The sequence below is a fragment of the Trachurus trachurus genome, assembly GCF_905171665.1.
Source record: "Trachurus trachurus genome assembly, chromosome: 12".
Taxonomy (NCBI): Eukaryota; Metazoa; Chordata; class Actinopteri; order Carangiformes; family Carangidae; genus Trachurus; species Trachurus trachurus.
In genome coordinates, this window is record NC_139908.1 from 462,568 (window position 1) to 481,615 (window position 19,048).

The following is a 19,048-nucleotide window of genomic DNA, read 5'->3' on the forward strand; positions in this document are numbered from 1 at the left end:
ATGAACATCGAAAAAACAATAGATTCTTGAACAAAAAACGAATCTAAACGTCCAGACGCAGCAGTTGGAGTATGGATGGTAGGAAATGAACTGATCATAGGTGACCTGATATCTGAGGTAAACATTGATTACGAGTGGAAATGCCCTTTAAGTCCAGAGACACTGATGATGCTCTGTCAGGTCCAGAGGACACACAGGGACGATGGTGGACTGGACTCTGTGTGTGACAGTGGAGCTGTTCTCAGATCAGTTCAGACTGCAGCGCTGGAGTCTCCTCCACTTCCTCTGGTTCATCTGGCAAGAACTGGTGAAGAAGCTGTGGTCTTAATGGTTAACCTTCCACCTACAGACACACACAGAGGAGAGGTGATGAATGACAGACTGTTGAGTCAGTGATGCAGCAGCCACTTCAGTCCTGTTCAGACCAGGGGCCTCATTTATCATTGTGGATAAACCTTTTTTTTTAGGGGTGTGCATTGGCACTGCCCTCACGATTCAATTTGATTACGATTCAGCAGGTAACGATTCGATTTGATTCTCCGATGCATTGCAATGCATCAAAATTCTACTGCACACAACATGGCAAATTTTTCATCAGTCATGAAATATTGAACAACAGATTTTATCGGCTGCTATGTATTATCACTCTCCTGTATCTTTGACATAAATGTCATAAAATAAAATAAAATTGAATGGTACAGGTATTGGATATGGGATTTTCAAACCTGAAAAAGAAAACATAAATCACTTCTAGGGCTGCCCCCAAAAATTAGCCGACCAAAATTTCATTGGTCGATTGGTCGCAGGAAAAAACAAACAAACCTTTGGAGCCGTGTCTTGTCAATATTAACTCAAAATCAATATGACTTAACTATATGAAAGACTACGGGGCTTTTATTTTGAAGGGCCCGATACAGGAAGTCGTGACACTTTCTGTTGTGGTTGTTTTTACACGGCACGGCAGGTCTCTCTCTCTCTGCATCAGAGACCCCCCAGCCTGAGCTCAGTCACTCACCCTCCTCTACTGTGTTTATTGGTGATAAACGGGCATACTACCTGTAGTAACGGTAAAACCCGACCGGCTTGTTGAGTTTCGGACCCAACACGGCCGGACTCACGAGCGTTAATTACTTAATTCTCGACCCGACCGTGGGTGAAAAAAAAAAAGGAAAAAGAAAGCCAGCGGCAACACTGCTACTGCTGGTGCTGCTGCTTAGCTACAGGCTGCGCATGTCGTTGCTCCGGAAACGCCCCCGGAGGTAATTGAAACTTCACAACTTTATTTGAGGCCAGAAAATAAACAGTGACATAATCGATTATGGCACGTTGCCGCATCGATGCTGAATCGTGCATGTCCCGCATTGCAATGCATCGCCGAATCGATTATTGTTGACACCCCTACTTTTTTTACACCCTTTTCCCCCCGTTTTGTGCGTACGCACTTTTCTTCGCCAAATTTGGGATCTATCAAGCCAAAACCTGACGGGGAAAAGTGTGGACATTTACACCCATTTTGACCCTGGCGTACCGTGATTTACGCCTTTTTTGAGGAACAGGAGGAATTGGCGACACCGTTGCTGAGTCAGAGAACTGCAGTGTGAGAGGGAGAGAGGAGCGGAGTACATTTAGAAGAGCACAGTAGGATTTTTTGAAGTAATTGTGGTAGTGGTGGACCGTTGATGCTGGCAATCCAACCCGCTCTATAATAACACTAGGCTTTATGTTAATTGATAAACAGAGCGGATTGAGGATTTTGCTTTTTTGATTAGGCTGTGTGACGTCCGACAAGGATCAAACCATCCAAGTTTAAAAACACACCGGCAGCAGCGCACACTGATCTACAGCCTAGACTGTTATTATTCTGTCACCCGAGTTAACGAAGTGCACGTGTGTTTGGATCTGACGAGAGGAGAGAATAAAGAGCGAGACAACGCGGCCCTGAGGAGGAACTGTGAAGGACTCAGCTGTAATGGAAAATGACCCAAACCGAGTCCAGTAGAGCTGTAACTGTGTAGTGGAAAGGCGTGCAAAGTAGCTATCGTCCTGCTTCCTACATTGTTTTAACATCTAGGTAAAAAAAAAAAAAAAGATTTTCTGGGATAAACGGGCAGATTAGCCTACATGTAGGCATAAAGAAGAAGAATCTTATGTATAAGATTCTTCTTCTTTCTGCTCCCTTTTGTTGAGATTTGGGAGGTTTTTGTTTTTATTGTAGCTTATTAAAGTGCAAGATCATTTTTCTGACTGATTTATTGCCCGTGTATCTGCTTTCAGAGAAGCGGAGAAGTACCGCAACTTTCCTCCGTCCTCCGCCCATTGTCTCCGTTGTCACTTTGTTGTCACTTGTTGCTGCGCCACAGAGAGCACATGGCTAATTAAATATGCACGTGCTGACCATATATAGTTGTATATAGGCGTTCCGGGGGCGGAGTAAGAGGTGTGTTCACGTGTGCACCATTCTTGAGTCCGGTGTGATTTATCAAAGGGAAATGCAGAGAGTTGTGCGTACGCACAGTTTGATAGATCTGAAAAAGGTGTAAATATTTCGGGTGTACGCCATTTTTGTCTTTTCGCCGTACGCAAAACTTTAGTAGCAGTTTTACACCCTCTTTGATAAATGAGGCCCCAGATGTGTCAGTTGTTGTTAGTCAGTAGTTGAGTGAGTTGTTCATCAACAACATGGATTTAGTCAATCTGATATGAGTGATAGATGCAACAGGACGTCTGGCTCCTACTTCCTGGTTTCATCCTAACACCTTCACCTGATGCTGGAACATTTAGACCTTCAGCTATGGCATCCTGTCTATATGTCTAAATGTCTAAATGTCTTGTTGTGGATCTAAGTTACATGATGAAAACAACAACCTCCAGAAACCAGTTAATGAGTTGATTGATCTGGAGGGAAACAGCTACAGACTTGACTGACCACAGAGTCTCCAGTCTACAGTCTGGACTCTTCTGGAGATCATGCAGATCCTTCACTCCTGAATCATGCAGGTCGTTGTCTCTCAGGTCCAGTTCTCTCAGGTGGGAGGGGTTGGACTTCAGAGCTGAGACCAGAGAAGAACAGCTGATCTCTGACAACCTGCAGCCCTCCAATCTGAATAAAGAATAAAAGAAGAACAACATTCATTCACCTCTTCAAAACTGATTGATCATTGCTGCTGACCTCAGGACAGTCTGTCAATAATATAGAATCAATATCTGATCAGACTGATCACAGACTAAACACTGACTCCAATACTTTAATTCAGGACTGAACTGGATCAAAGTCTAAAGGTCCAGTCCTGATCCAGGACTAAGGTCTTTCTTGGTTCTGGTCTCAGGAAACTAAAACTACACACATTCAGCTGAACACCCCCCCCCCCCCCCCCCCCCCCCCCACACACACACACACACACACACACACACATCTTATGTGTTGGCTTCAGACCAGTCAGTCTTTATTTAGTCAAACGCTCTGACTTTAAGATCAGATTCAAATCATCTCTGTGAACAAAATGAAGTCAAGTGAACAGACATTATTGATCAGACTGAGTGAAATGATCTGAAAGTGAAGAGTCATTGTCAGTGTGAGAGAAGAACAAGTGGAAACATGAGACAACAACTATTTCAAACGTCCTTCATTCATCACATCAAAGTCAATGATTCAAGTTCTGAGTGGAGATCAATCAGGTTCAGTTGTGGATCAAATATCTAAGATCTACAACAGTAACAGTCAGTGATCTGACCTCAGAGTCTCCAGTCTACAGTCTGGACTCTCCAGAAAACCACTCAGATGCTTCACTTCTGAATCCTGCAGGTCGTTGTAGCTCAGTTCCAGGAGTCTCAGGTGGGAGGGGTTGGATTTCAGAGCTGAGACCAGAGAAGAACAGCTGATCTCTGACAACCTGCAGCACCTCAATCTGAATAAAGAAGAACAGAAGAAGATCAGATCAGTGCTAATGGATCAGATGTGTCCTGATCAATGATCAGCGTCTCAATGAGTAGAGGGACTTTGTCCTTCTGTTATTGGGCCTCAAAGAGCCTGAGCCCTATCAGAGCCTTTCAGACACATGTCACATCTACAGTGGAAGGACAATCAGCTCTTTGTGGAACACTGAAGCCTGTAAATCTGTTTGAACAGACACCAAGAATAAAATGATCAACAGTGAAAATGAACACAATAGATTCTGTTTTCAAGAACCAGCTGGAAATCAACTGGAACCTTAGAAACCTTTGATGTTTCCAGAAATCTCCAATCTGCTGCCGTTCATCATCATCACTGATGTGACTTCAGCTTGGTGAAATATTTGTTGAAGCTTCTGTCATGTTCAAATCAGCAGCAGAACATCTGTGAGTTTGATCCTCATCAAGTTTCTGGTTTGAGGATCAAAATCTAGACAATAAAAACCAGAGAACTTGTCTCCATCACAAACACTGACTGGTCTCACCTTCTTCTGGTAGTAATAAACACTGAGTCCTTTCTCTTCTCCAGCTCTTTGTTGAAATCCTCAACCAAACAAGTGAAACGTCAAACATTTGACCTGAATACAAACAAAAAACTACAACAGACACACTGACCTCAGAGACTCCAGTCTACAGTTTGGACTCTCCAGTCCAGCACACAGAACCTTCACTCCTGAATCCTTCAGGTTCATGTTGTAGCTCAGGTCCAGGTGTCTCAGGTGGGAGGGGTCGGACTTCAGAGCTGAGGCCACGACTTCACAGTGAGTTTCTGAGAGTTGACAGTCACGTAGTCTGTGATTAGAGAAAACATCAAATCTGTTCAAATCAAAATCTGATGTAAATAGTGTAAATACAGTTGGTGCATGTGATGGTGGGACATGATGATGGGATGGTTCAGCTCATCTTCTGTCACTGGAATGATCCTCATGGCTCGGTCCTGCACCTAATAGGCCTATTTCACGAGATTCAGAAGTGACGTCACACAGGGTAAATCAACATCCGGTCCGGTCAGCTGCGGCTAGAGGGATTGACAGAGTGGCTACACTTTTCATTCAAACAAACTAATACGACCGCCACAAAAGATTTCATCAGTGAGACTAACATTAATCTCCTAAAAAAAGTTTAACCAGTCAGCGGTAAACCTCTAAAAACCTGTGGATAAAGTTACCTGGATGTAGCCTACGAGCATCTGCCTGCTAGCCCCCGGTCGCTGCTCCCTCCGCATTTCTCCCAAAACAAGCACATTTCCTACCAGGCAACATCTGGATAAACTGGCAACAGGCTGCGGATTTAACGGCGATGTTCTCGCATTAAAGAATATTAAAACTTTTAGCAGCTTTACTGCTATCACTGTCAGTTGCTGCTGAATGGCGATAGCGATGCTAATTTGTTAGCCCGTCGTTAGCATTAAGCTAGCGGAAGTTATGCTTAGTTAGCATTAAGCTAACGGACTTTATGCTTAGTAGTGGTACTGGCTGTGTGTGGTTTGAAGTTTGTTTCAAATAATGTGGGTTTGAGTGAACATCTTTGATGAGTAAATATATATTGCTACTTAATATGTTTTATGTATGGCATTATTACAGTAGGCTAATGATTAGCCGCTAATCTTCCATTTGGACAGTGAAAAATAAAACCTTGAAGCAAGAAGATTTTGTTGGAGAACTGACATTGATACAGTAATTCAGTAACGGTTGTAAACCAGTGTACGGTTTAGTTTTAATATTTTGCCGTTCAAAAGCTAAACAAAGTCTTTTCCATCATCTCTTCGTATAGCCTAACTTACCCTGCTAGAAAAACCAGCATGGAAATGATGCTGGTCTATGCTGTTTTTTTTTTTTTTTAGCAATAGCCAAAACCCACTTCTTTCTCAGGTCTTTCTTTCGGAAACTCATGGAAATGCAAGTACGGCTGTTTTTGTCTAGAATTTGTACACTGAGGTACGCACATGGATGTATTATATTACGCAGCAGAAGCTTTTATTTTTGGATTCAGCCATTGCGCTTCCGCGACCGGAAGTAGTTTTACCCTGTAACGGAAACCGGAAGTACCTAAACCCGGAAGTCGTGAAATAGGCCTATTGGCTGGGCCCTTTTTAAATAGAGTCTATTTCCTCCTGAAGGAGCTCTGAGGCTTCCTCTTCTTTAATTCTATTCAACAACAACATCCAATCATATCATTAGATTTCAGTCCTGAGCTACAATAACATTCATGATCGTTTGTAAAAGCAACAATCTGAACACCTGTTACTGAGTCGGGAGAAGGTCACAGAGACTCAGAGCGTCATGGTAACTGCAGAGGGACATTAGCTTGAAGCTAACTCTGCTACAACGCATCACATGGCAACATTTAGCCTGTGTGTAATATTGTACATGGGCCCATTGGAAATAAAACAGAAAATAAAGTATATAACAACCATAGTGAGTCAGTAACACACCTGTGTGTGCAGTGTGTGAGAGGAGCAGCAGAATGAGAATAAATGACAACAACAGACTGATGGAGATGATGTTTGCTGCTCACATGCTACTGGATTCACTGGAGATGAGAAACACCAGCTCCAGGCCAGTTGAACCTCTGTTATAGGCAGAGTTCAATCTGACCGTTCCTCTCTCCTCAACACAAGAGGGAGGGGCTCAGTCTGTCAGGTGATGCAGTCTGTCAGGTGATGCCCCTCCCAACAGCTGAGTTTAACCTTAAATATTGTTGCCTTGGTAACAAGTTCAGAGCTGTCTGCAGTGACCGAGCCACTTTACTCACACTACGTACACAACGTAGCTTTGACCTATAGGAGTCATTTACAGTGAGGATGGGGTTGTAAACAACCAGCCCCCCCAACTTCACCTCATCTTCAGACTCCGCCCACACTGACTCAGGGGACATCACCTGAGGACATTGATCAGACTGCACATAGCTCCCTCTGGAGACACTACAGCTTTAATACTACACAGTCCTACCAACAGCTGGAAACAGTGAGGAGGAAGATCAGTGGAGCTGCTTTCACTTGTTTCATCAGGTTGGAATCAAACCAAAAAGTCAAAATAAACTCAACAAAAAACACTAAAGATGTGTTTTTATTCACTGAGCAGCAACAACACAACCAACTGAAGAATCTCCATGTTGGAGCTCACAGCTTTGACAACAGCTCCAGAAAAAACACAACTGACCTGTCGTTGTTTAAAGTCAAACTAAGAAGAATGAGAATCAATGAAAACTGGGTTTATCTGATCTTGACTAAACCACTGATCTGATCCACTGATCAATAATCATTGTGATCACTGTCATGTATTAGATTATGTTGGTCACGTGAGCAGTGACGCGTACGGGAAGTGTTAGGGAAGCCATGAGGCTGATATTCATCTGTACGGTTGGAGCAATGAAGTGAGTAAATGAGATGCTCGAGTCATGATTAAATTCAGGATGCATATTCTAAGATAAGCACACAACAATCATGCCTGGACTCACCCAGCCTTCCTGCAGTTCCTCACAGCTGGGATCAGTCTCCGTCGTCCCTGATCTGATGTCTTGTACTTCACCAGGTCCAACTGGTCCAGAACCTGCTCTGACATCTGCAGCATGTAGGCCAGAGCTGAACACTGGATCTCAGAGAGTTCCTTCTCTGATCTGTTCTCTGACTCCAGGAACTGTTGGATCTCCTGATGAACTGATTGGTCCTTCATCTCCGTCAGACAGTGGAAGATGTTGATGCTTCTGTCAGGAGAGATTTTATCTTTGTCATCCCTGTAATAACTGTCATCAGTCTTCATCTCCTTCAGGTTGTTGATGGTTCTCTGGATGGTTCCTGGACTGTTGTCTGTCTGACCCAGCAGACCTCCTAACAGCCTCTGGTTGGACTCCAGAGAGAGGCCATGAAGGAAGCGAACAAACAGGTCCAGGTGACCGTTTCTACTGTGGAGGGATTTCTGCATGGCGCTCTGCAGGAAGTTAACCAGGGTTAAACCATCATGTTGTTCTTCCAGGAAGTTCTCCAGGACCTGTGTGTTGCTGTTGGTGAAACAGTGGAACATGTCTTCTTCTTCTTCTTCTTCTTCTTCTTCTTCTTCTTCTTCTTCTTCTTCTGAAGACAAGTCACTGTTATCATGTTCCTTGGTTTGTTTTCTCAGGAACTTCTTGACCAGGGGTGGAGGACTCTTATTGATCTGTGGATGATTGTTTGTATTGAATCCAAAAAACCTGGGAATCTTTTTGAAGACAGACTCTGGGTTTGAGTCTCTCTTGATGTAGTCCTCTCCCAGGAAGTTCTCCAGGACCTGTGTGTTCCTGTTGGTGAAACAGTGGAACATGTAGACTGCAGCCAGAAACTCCTGAACACTCAGATGAACAAAGGAGTAGACTGTTTTCTGGAAGATCACACTCTCTGCTTTGAAGATCTCAGTACAGAGTCCTGAGTTCACCAAGGCCTCTGTGACATCCAGACCACACTGCTCCAGGTCTTCTTGGTAGAACATGATGTTTCCTTCCTCCAGCTGTTCAAACGCCAGCCTCCCCAGCTTCAGAAGAACTTCCCTGTCGGCCTCCGTCAGCTCCTGTGGACTCGTCTCATGTCCTTCACCGTACTTGTTCTTCTTCCTCTTTGTCTGGACCAGCAGGAAGTGTGAGAACAGGTCCGTCGTGGTCTTCGGCAGCTCTCCTCTCTGGTCTGTGCTCAACATGTGCTCCAGAACTGTAGCACTGATCCAGCAGAAGACTGGGACTTGGCACATGATGTGGAGGGTCCTGGACGTCTTGATGTGTGAGATGATTCTTCTGGACAGATCTTCATCACTGGACCTCCTCCTGAAGTACTCCTCCATCTGGGCGTCAGTGAAGCCTCGGACCTCTGTTATCCTGTCAACACATGTAGGAGGGATCTGATTGGCCGCTGCAGGTCTGGAGGTGATCCAGACCAGAGCCGAGGGAAGCAGATTCCCCTGGATGAGGTTTGTCAGCAGCACGTTGACTGATGACGTCTGTGTGACATCAGACACAACCTCCCTGTTGTTGAAGTCCAGTGACAGTCGGCTTTCATCCAGGCCGTCAAAGATGAAGAGAAGTTTACAGACAGCCAGCTGCTCTGCTGTGACCTTCTGTAATGTTGGATGGAAAACATGGAGCAGCCTGAGAAGGCTCAACCGCTGATCTCTGATCAGGTTCAGCTCCCTGAACGAAAGCAGAACCAGCAGACTGACATCTTGGTTCTCCAAGCCCTCGGCCCAGTCCAGAGTGAACTTCTGCACCGAGAAGGTTTTTCCAACGCCAGCGACGCCGTTGGTCAGAACCACTCTGATGGGTCTCTGTTGGACAGGTAAGACCGTAGAGACGTCCTCTCTCTGTTGGACAGGTGAGACCGTAGAGACGTCCTCTCTCTGTTGGACAGGTGAGACCGTAGAGACGTCCTCTCTCTGTTGGACAGGTGAGACCGTAGAGACGTCCTCTCTCTGTTGGAGATGAAAATATTTCAAGAACATACGTCTCATTTTGTCAAAAAAGTTGAAAGAGACGTCCTCTCTCTGTTGGACAGGTGAGACCGGAGAGACGTCCTCTCTCTGTTGGACAGGTGAGACCGTAGAGACGTCCTCTCTCTGTTGTATAGGTGAGACCGTAGAGACGTCCTCTTTCTGGTGGACAGGTGAGACAGTAGAGATGTCCTCTTTCTGTTGGACAGGTGAGACCGTAGAGACATCCTCTCTCTGTTGGACAGGTGAGACCGTAGAAACGTCCTCTCTCTGTTGGACAGGTGAGACCGTAGAAACGTCCTCTCTTTGTTGGACAGGTGAGACCTTAGAGACGTCCTCTCTCTGTTGGACGGGTGAGACCGTAGAAACGTCCTCTCTCTGTTGGACGGGTGAGACCGTAGAAATGTCCTCTCTCTGTTGGACAGGTGAGACCGTAGAGACGTCCTCTCTCTGTTGGACGGGTAAGTCTTTAAAGATGTCGTTGCACTTGATTGGAGTGTCATGGAGGGTCTTCTTCTTGGACGTTGTCTCCAGCTGTCTCACCTCATGTTGGGTATTAACCTCTTCACTCTGTCCCTCTGTGATGTAGAGCTCAGTGTAGATCCTGTTGAGGAGCGTTTCACTTCTTGTTCCACTTCCTGTTCCCTCAGTTCCTTCAGTCACTCGTTCACATCTGCTCCTCAGACTGATCTTATGTTGATCTAAAACCTCCTGCAGACCACGATCTGCTGAGAGACAAGAGACAGAGTCAGACTGAAGACAGAGAGTCTGACAATCTGATCAGATTATTTTCATCAGTTACAGAAAAACTACAGACAACAAAGAGAAGGTTTGAATCCTCATCTTAAATGTCAGTGCTGTGTGATGGAACAACGACTCTGGAGAAAACAACAAATGACCACATCAGCAGACAGATGTTCAGTCTCACTTTGTCCACAGCTGCTCTGATTGGCTGTCTGCAGCTCACCTCTGGTTCTGGGTCTTTGTCCACTGTAGGACAGCTGCTCGTCCACAGAGACACCGCTCCTCTTCTCTCTGTCAAGACATTTCTGTATCAGCAACATGTCTCAGTCACAGGTCAACATCTCGGCTCTGATTGGTTAACCACCTCAAGGGGAGGGGCTTCAGTAACCAGGAGCTAGTGTAAGTGTTTACTAAATCAAGATTTAGTCATTCCTAAGTTAAAAAGAGTTGCACCAATTTTACTGGGAATCATATAGAGCTAGTAATTACTAAGTGTTTACTAAATATTTACACCTACCCTAAGGGTTTCAAAGGAGGTTAAATCGAAAGCAACTGGACTTAGTTATTTGTCTAGGAAGACGTTTCACCTCTCATCCAAGAGGCTTCATCAGTTCATGTACGCAGCTGACCAGGCTGGGACTGGTCCAACTATCTGGTGTGGAGACTCACTATTTAACCTCTTGTGTGGGCGTTTCACAAGGGTGATGATGTCACTGGTTCCCTTTTGTGCTCCAAGTGCCAACGACAGTAGTTGGAGTGACAGTCGTTGGTGGGAAGTTGGTTTCGACTTCGTTAGTGCCCTATTGTGTTCTAACGACAGTCGTTGGAGTCACTTGCCACTTGTGAACAGTAGTTGTTCTTTGAGGCTAGATTGTTGAGTCTCCTGGGAAGGGATGAAAGGGCAGCATTGTAAATTGGGGATAGGTGGTGTCTCAGACCTCCTCCCCTGTTGAGGGACGGTTTTTCTATTTTTACAAAAATGGCTTCTTTAACTCCTCTTTCAAACCATCTGTCCTCTCTGTCTAGGATTTGGACATTGCTGTCCTCAAAGGAGTGGGCTTTCTCCTTGAGATGTAAATGAACAGCAGAGTCCAGTCCTGAGGAGTTTGCTCTCCTGTGTTGGGCCATGCGTTTATGCAGTGGTTGTTTTGTTTCTCCAATGTAGAGGTCTTTGCATTCCTCGTTGCATTGGACTGCATACACCAGATTGCTTTTGTGGGTGTGTGGTGTTCTGTCCTTGGGATGTACCAGTCTCTGTCTGAGTGTGTTGCTGGGTTTGAAATACACAGGGATACGGTGTTTGTTAAAGATCCTCCTGAGTTTTTCTGATACTCCAGACACATATGGAATGACTATGTTTTTTCTCTTGTTTTGTCTTTCTTTCTCAACCACTTTGCTGGTTTTCTTTCTGGAAGCAGCTGCAGTTTTCACAAAGGTCCAGTTAGGGTAACCACAAGTTGTGAGGGCGCCTCTCAGGTGCTTGTGTTCTGCCCCTTGGGCCTGTGAGCTGGTGGGCACGTTATCAGCTCTGTGTTGCAAAGTTCTGATAACACCAAGCTTATGTTCCAGAGGGTGGTGAGAGTCGAAAAGTAGATATTGGTCTGTATGTGTGGGTTTTCTGTATACCCCAATGTGGAGGCTCCTGTCCTTTTTCATATGGACGTCACAATCTAAGAAGGGCAGACTATTGTCCTTGACATCCTCTCTGGTGAACTTGATGTTTTTGTCCACTGAGTTAATGTGTTCGGTAAAAGCTTGTACTTCTTTGGTTTTGATTTTAACCCATGTGTCGTCCACATACCTGAACCAGTGGCTCGGTGTTGTTCCTTCAAAGGAGTTTAAAGCCTTGTTCTCTACCTCCTCCATGTACAGATTTGCCACAATAGGGGATACTGGTGAACCCATGGCACAGCCGTGTTTTTGTCTGTAAAATTTGCCGTTGAACTGGAAGTATGTGGTGTTCAGGCATAAATCCAGAAGCTGGCAAATATGTTCGGGTTTGAGTTTTGTTCGGTTTTGCAGGGAGTTGTCTTGTGTGAGTCTTTCCCTTACTGTGGCCGAAGCCTCCATAGTTGGAATACAGGTAAAAAGAGAAGTCACATCGTAGGATACCATAGTGTCATCTGGTTCCATTTGTATGTCCCGGACTTTACCCACAAAGTCTATAGAGTTTTGGATGTGGTGTGGGGTGTTCCCCACCAAAGGAGCCAAGATATTGGCTACGTGTTTGGCTATGTTGTAAGTGACCGAGTTTATGCTACTGACGATGGGCCTGAGCGGGGACCCTTCTTTATGGATTTTGGGGAGTCCATATAGGCATGGGATTGAATCCTGGGGATAAAGCCGGTAGTATTGTGTTTTGTCAATGACCCCTTCTTTTTGTAATTGTTGTAGACATTCTATCACCTTCTTTTTATAGCCACTGGTCGGGTCTCGTTTCAGAGTTTCATAAGTGTTAGAGTCGCTGAGTAGTGTAGATATCTTAGCCTGGTAGTCAGTTGTATTGAGCACAACTGTGCATCTACCTTTGTCTGCTGGGAGGATTGTAATGTTTTGGTCTTTGCTCAGAGCCGTCACTGCTTTCCTCTCCTCAAAGGTGAGGTTAGAGGGGGGGACCTTAGCCTCGGCCACCGCCGCTGACACTTTTAACCTTAGCTGATCTGCCTCAGTTCCGGTTAAGTTGTTTTTCCTTATAGCAGATTCTGTAGCTGTAATCAAATCCACTATAGGTAGCTCTTTCGGTGTCATGGCGAAGTTCAAGCCTTTGGCTAGGACCTCTTTCTCAGGTTGGGTGAATTCTCTGTCAGACACATTCTTAACCCATCTGTTTTGTGTTTCTTTCTGTGCTGAGTGGTCAGTTTTTTGCCCCCATGTGAGTATTTCTGTGTTATTGTCAACATGTCGAGATTGTAAATTGCGGAATTTCTTGGTTTGTCTCTCTTTGCTTTTGTTATGTTGTGATAGTTGTGCCTTTTGGGTGAAATCCACAACTTTCTCCATGATGGAGCCAGGTAAGAGTGTTTTCAGTTTAAGCAGTGAGTGGTCAGTTTTCTCTTTTAGCCCCTCGATAGTGAAGTTGACCTGTCTTATTCGTTCGTTAAGGAGTTGGTTTTGAGCCTTTTCCATGATTTTCTCCACTCTATGCCCTCTCATAGTGGAATTCAAGCGTAGGCTAGTTGGTGTAAGCCTTTGTTGTCTGCATCTCAGACTGAACCGTAGGTGGTTCCTGTAATCTGCAATTTTCCGAGCCAACCTTTCATGTTCCCGCACCATTCTAAGGGTAGCCACCCCAAATTGTTCTGCAATAAGCCGGTGCATATTCTCATTAGTCCAGGTCATAGTATTTCAAAGGAGGTTAAATCGAAAGCAACTGGACTTAGTTATTTGTCTAGGAAGACGTTTCACCTCTCATCCAAGAGGCTTCATCAGTTCATGTACGCAGCTGACCAGGCTGGGACTGGTCCAACTATCTGGTGTGGAGACTCACTATTTAACCTCTTGTGTGGGCGTTTCACAAGGGTGATGATGTCACTGGTTCCCTTTTGTGCTCCAAGTGCCAACGACAGTAGTTGGAGTGACAGTCGTTGGTGGGAAGTTGGTTTCGACTTCGTTAGTGCCCTATTGTGTTCTAACGACAGTCGTTGGAGTCACTTGCCACTTGTGAACAGTAGTTGTTCTTTGAGGCTAGATTGTTGAGTCTCCTGGGAAGGGATGAAAGGGCAGCATTGTAAATTGGGGATAGGTGGTGTCTCAGACCTCCTCCCCTGTTGAGGGACGGTTTTTCTATTTTTACAATCGATTTAACCTCCTTTGAAATACTATGACCTGGACTAATGAGAATATGCACCGGCTTACCCTAAGGGTTGTGTAACTGTTTCCTAGTTTTCCGACACAGGATCAAAACCAACTGAAGAAAACAGCAACTAGCTGATAATGGCTTTTTTAGAGCTTGGTTTACAAGATAGAGAACCTGCCGTTAGGAAACCGGTTTTGAGAGACAAATCCACCCTTTAGATGAACTATACAATCACTTTGATATTTACTGTCGGTTGAGGTTTAGGCGCGACCAGATAATGCGGATCACGGACATGCTAACACTAGCTCCGGCTATTGAGCATGGGTCTGAGTCAAATAAAAGCGCCCAGCTGTTCCTGTGTACATTCTGCTCAGCACGCTGATTGGGTAGCCGAGTTGTTGTCATCACTTCATGCGACTGGTAACCACTTACACATCTACTAGATACGGGATTGCATAAACTGGTCTGGTGCAACCCATTAGTAAACAACTATAGTTGCAAAATAGCTAGGGTTTTGGTTTAGTAATGACTAAATCCTGAATTTAGTAGAGAGATACGCCAAACTGGTGCAACCCCACCCAGAGAAGCAGAGGGAAAGAAGAGAGAGAGTCCTAATGAGCTCCTGATCCAGATGCTGCTGTGGCTCTAATGAACCTGTGTTGGAGCTCTGGTCCAGTGTGAGGAGACTGAAGCTGACAACAGAAGCTTCAGCAGCTCCACCTGAGCTTCATTACATGTTGTGGAGAAGCTCAGACACTCGCTGACAAACGCTGATTACTCCTCTCTTTAAATTCATCATTCTGCTCTTTCAGCTGTTCGGTTTCTGATTTTCAAAATAAAAGTCTCTCTGCACCAGCTGCTTTAACGTCTACTGTGACTTCAGTTTAAAGGCTCAGACGTGGGGATCGTACACAGAGTCTGATGGATCTGGTTCCTGGTTTCTCTCTGTTTCCTTCACACGAGTCTAATGACTGAATCATCTTCAGCTCAGTTTACAGTAGAAAGCGTCTCTTACCGTGACTCTGAGGGTCCAAGTTCAGAACTGAAGTCTGGAGGATGATCATTGGACCGGTCACTCTTCATAGACGGACAGATGGATCCTGTAGACTCTGAGGGTCCAGGTTCAGAACTGAAGTCTGGGATCTCTCCTTTGGACCAGTCACTCTTCATGGACAGACAGATGGATCCTGGAGACTCTGCTCTCAGTCGGTGGTTCTGACCTCTGCAACAACACAAACATGTTTTTATTCATATCACATTTTATTCTGTCCTCAGTGTGTGACTACACAAATTGACAGATAGCGAACAAGCTCCAAGAGAAACTCAGAGGCGTGAATGAAGTTGAAGAGCCTTTACTGAGGTCTTGAAACATATTTTTTGTAAAACTGAAATGATACAGAAAAAATGACAATTACTGTATTGTTACAAAGCCAACATAATGCATTCACATGAATGATAATACAAATAGCTGTAGGCTAATCGTTAGCTTAGCATTAGCGTAGCGTTAGCTCAACATTAGCACAACGTTAGCACAATGTTAGCACAATTTAGCTACATGTGAATAAAACAAACGTTTTTATAATATTTCAATATTTACAGTACACTATTGAAATCTGTGTAAGGTCATAATTAACTAAGAATGGTGGACAATACTTACAAGCGATAATTTCCTAGACACAAGCAGCGGGAGGAAAAAGATACCAGCTGAAGATGCAAGCAGACCGCGTGTAGTAGCTAGAGGCTATGCATTTTCCCGCTCAAACTCTGAACTGTCATGTGACCAAACTGGCCTATCACAATAAAGCTTAACTTAAATATGAGGTAGTGAGCTATTCTCAAAACACTGATGGGGAGGAAACAACACAAATACAGCAGACAAATTCACATAAACATGACACATTTTGTACAGTAGGCTACCAGGGCGACCAGGAAGGCAAACATGATCCTGTCTGACCCCGCCCACCCGCTGGTCTCCCTATATAGACCCCTGCTGTCTGGTCGTCAGTACCTCGGCTCAGAACAAACAGATTCAAAAGTTCCTTTGTGCCAATCAAAATTGGCCTCAGTAATAAGTTACTGTGAGCCTGTCTCCCCGAGGAACTGTTGTCTGGAGCTTTAATGTTGGACTGGATGGTTGAATGTGTGCTGTTTTTTTGTTTTTGTTTTGTTTCCCTGTTTGTATATTTTGCTGGTAGCATGACAAATTGCCCTCCAGGGGGATAATAAAGTCTAACTAACTAACTAACTAACTAACTAACTAACTAACTAACTAACTAACTTGTGACATCAGCGTTCAGCACCACACACTGTACTAGTGAAGGACTGATTGTCACTGACTGTAGCTACACACTGAAGTTCAACGGTCAGGCTGTAAAATGATCCTGTTTACTGCTGGACTTTAGATCACAACTGCTCCTCCTTCTGTGGCCGACACACAGAAGGAGGAGCAACCGCTTTTATAGTATGTTCTTATGTTCTAATGTACCTGTTTTTAATGTGTCTTTTTTGTTTTATACTGTGTATTTTGGTCTTTTTTGATTTCACTGTGAAGCACTAAACTGAACTCTGTTACAGAGACAGTTTGGAGGCTCACAGGTTTGTAGCAGGTCTCTTACTGTGACTCTGAGGGTCCAGGTCCAGGACTGAAGTCTAGAGGACGATCTTTGGACCAGTCACCCTTCACAGGGGGACAGATGGATCCTGGAGACGCTGCTTCGTTCCCCTCTTCCTCCATATTAACACTCCTCTTCAGGACTTCAGTTAGGAAACCACCAACACTGACTGTGAAGTAACACAAACACACACACAAATAATGAAGAAACAAGTCTGTTCACCAAGGACAAACTCAAGGACAAGTTCAATGCTGCGTACAAAACAACTCGGAGGTCGGGAAAAAAAACAAGCTCTGAGTTGTCAAAAATGAATTAAATGGTGTGGAACTCGGAAATTACAGGTCGGAAGCTCGGGTTTCATTTCAGAGCTCCGACTTTCTGACTTGACATCATGACAAGTCACCTCTGTCAACCCCCTGTCAACACCCCCTCCCTCCGTCCACAAGAGGAGTGTGTTTCATGGTGAGAGAGAGGTGAGATCGTTTTGGAGTCTTGGTTGCTATGGATACGCTACGTCCTCTGTGGGTGCGTTTATGGCTACTTTGTGTGTGTGTCTGTGTGTGTCTGTGTGTGTGTGAGGCGCTTGGCAGAGGTTCATAAAGGGACCTGACGGTGTATTGTCTTGAAACTTCCGACCAAGTCGCAGACTTTATTTTCACTTTCATCAACTTACCAACTGGAGGAGAGAAGGACTCAACCTCTTTATTGCAGAAGGAACATAAAGGGGTATATTTATTTATTTGACTTGGGGACAAAAATCTATTAAATTCAGTCCAGACATTGTTACTGATGTCAGGAAAGATCACTCTCCAACAATGAAATAAATTTGGATACTGACTATAAACAGAAGTAAAAACATGAACATGAACGTTTCTCAAGAATCTTTCCACCAAGCCACAGAGCAGGAAATCATTCCTGAGAAAGGTGTGTACAGAACAGGTTTGTCCAGAGACAACAGACTAGTAGGTATACTTTTGAGTATTCTGGAATGCATAGAGCGAGAAATGTCTAATCCTTTTTGTTGGATTAATTCTTCATAGGTAGCTAGGTCCCCGTTATCATTCAAAAGATCAAAAACAAACATAACTATAATAATAATAATAATAATAATAATAATAATAATAATAATAATAATAATAATAATAATAATAATAATAATAATTCATTCAACTTGTATAGCAAAAGACAACACAAACAGTTGCAACGGTTACAGGTAATGCGGAGGGTGTATGTGCTGACAAGAATGAGACAGACAGACGATGTCTGACTCCACAGGGACAAACTGATTCACACACTCTGACACATCAACAATAATAATACTACTACTATTAATACAAATAATGAGAAGAGGAATATTTTGTTAACACTCACCCTCAGTCTCTTCTGCTCTCTCCAGTCTAAAATGCCGTCAGAACCTCTGGCTCCTCCCTCTTCAAAGGAAATCAGGTTCAAATCTCTATGCTGTTTTATTAGTGTGAATGTTGTTCAAATCTTATTTTTTTGGCATTAATGCCTTTATGGATAGCACAGTTGAGACAGACAGGAAACGGGGAGGCAGAGAGAGAGGGTATGACACGCAGTAAATGGCGCCCGACGCGGGACTCGAACCAGGGCCGACTGCAGCGAGGACTGTGCCCAGGACAGGCACGATAGATTGATAATGTATACTATTCCTCGTACACGGACTGTCTTTGGGGAAAGTGCCTTCAAAGCATTTGCACCCTCGTCCTGGTATAAATTACAGAGTCATCTTAAATTGGATTAGGCTATCTCCCAATTATGGAAGATTTTAAAGCTAGGATCATGGACTATTTGACTGCTGAGTGCACATGTTCTCTTGCCGAACGCAGCTGGTGATTATAATGTTTTGACGTGATTTGCTGTTATTGTTTTAGCTGTTTTTATGTTTGTTTTGTTGATGTTGTCTAAATGTGGATGTACTGTGCTGCTCTCTTGGCCAGGACCCCCTTGCAAAAGAGATTCTGAATCTCAATGGGATTATTCCTGGTTAAATAAAGGTTAAATAAAAATAAAATAAATAAAATATACATGGGGCGCCCGCTCTAACCACTACGCCACGCGACGCCCAGTTCAAATCTTTATTAGTGTGAATGCTGACAGTATTCATGACAGTGTAAACTCAGCTCATCCTTGGCTCTTTGTAGCTCAGTGGTGAAGCCGTTCATTTGCCAACTCCAAGCTTGTGAGCTCAAATCTTGCCTGAACAATCTTGATAGGACATTTTTCCACCAGTCTCTCTCTTTACCTCTTTGTCTTTCTCTCTTGGTTTGTGTTAACATGCCTCTTGTTTACACCGCTGCTCTCAGATTGATATGCACTGAAACTTTGAACTCCAAGACGGCAGCGGAGACAAAGCACCGCTCATGAAGGATTTGAATTCAGACATTGTGTGTCTTTCATTTCTTGTCCTGCTCTGCCCTCTAATGGGCTCAATTCACAGCTGCACTACTTCCTGAACTTAATGCTGCTCCTTTGTT

General features: G+C 44.2%; 1 protein-coding gene across 1 annotated transcript; it reads right to left on the reverse strand.

The window, feature by feature from the left end:
* Positions 1-324: 324 nt before the first annotated feature.
* On the reverse strand, positions 325-10,462 carry LOC310995006 (protein NLRC3-like; the record flags this gene model as incomplete). The annotated part of the gene is made up of 7 exons (XM_083983936.1): positions 325-343; positions 2,927-3,100; positions 4,564-4,740; positions 7,408-7,947; positions 8,137-9,236; positions 9,858-10,123; positions 10,366-10,462. The coding sequence occupies 7 exons, from the start codon at positions 10,460-10,462 to the stop codon at positions 325-327; spliced, it is 2,373 nt and encodes a 790-aa protein (XP_083840062.1).
* Between the last annotated feature and the right edge of the window lie 8,586 nt (positions 10,463-19,048).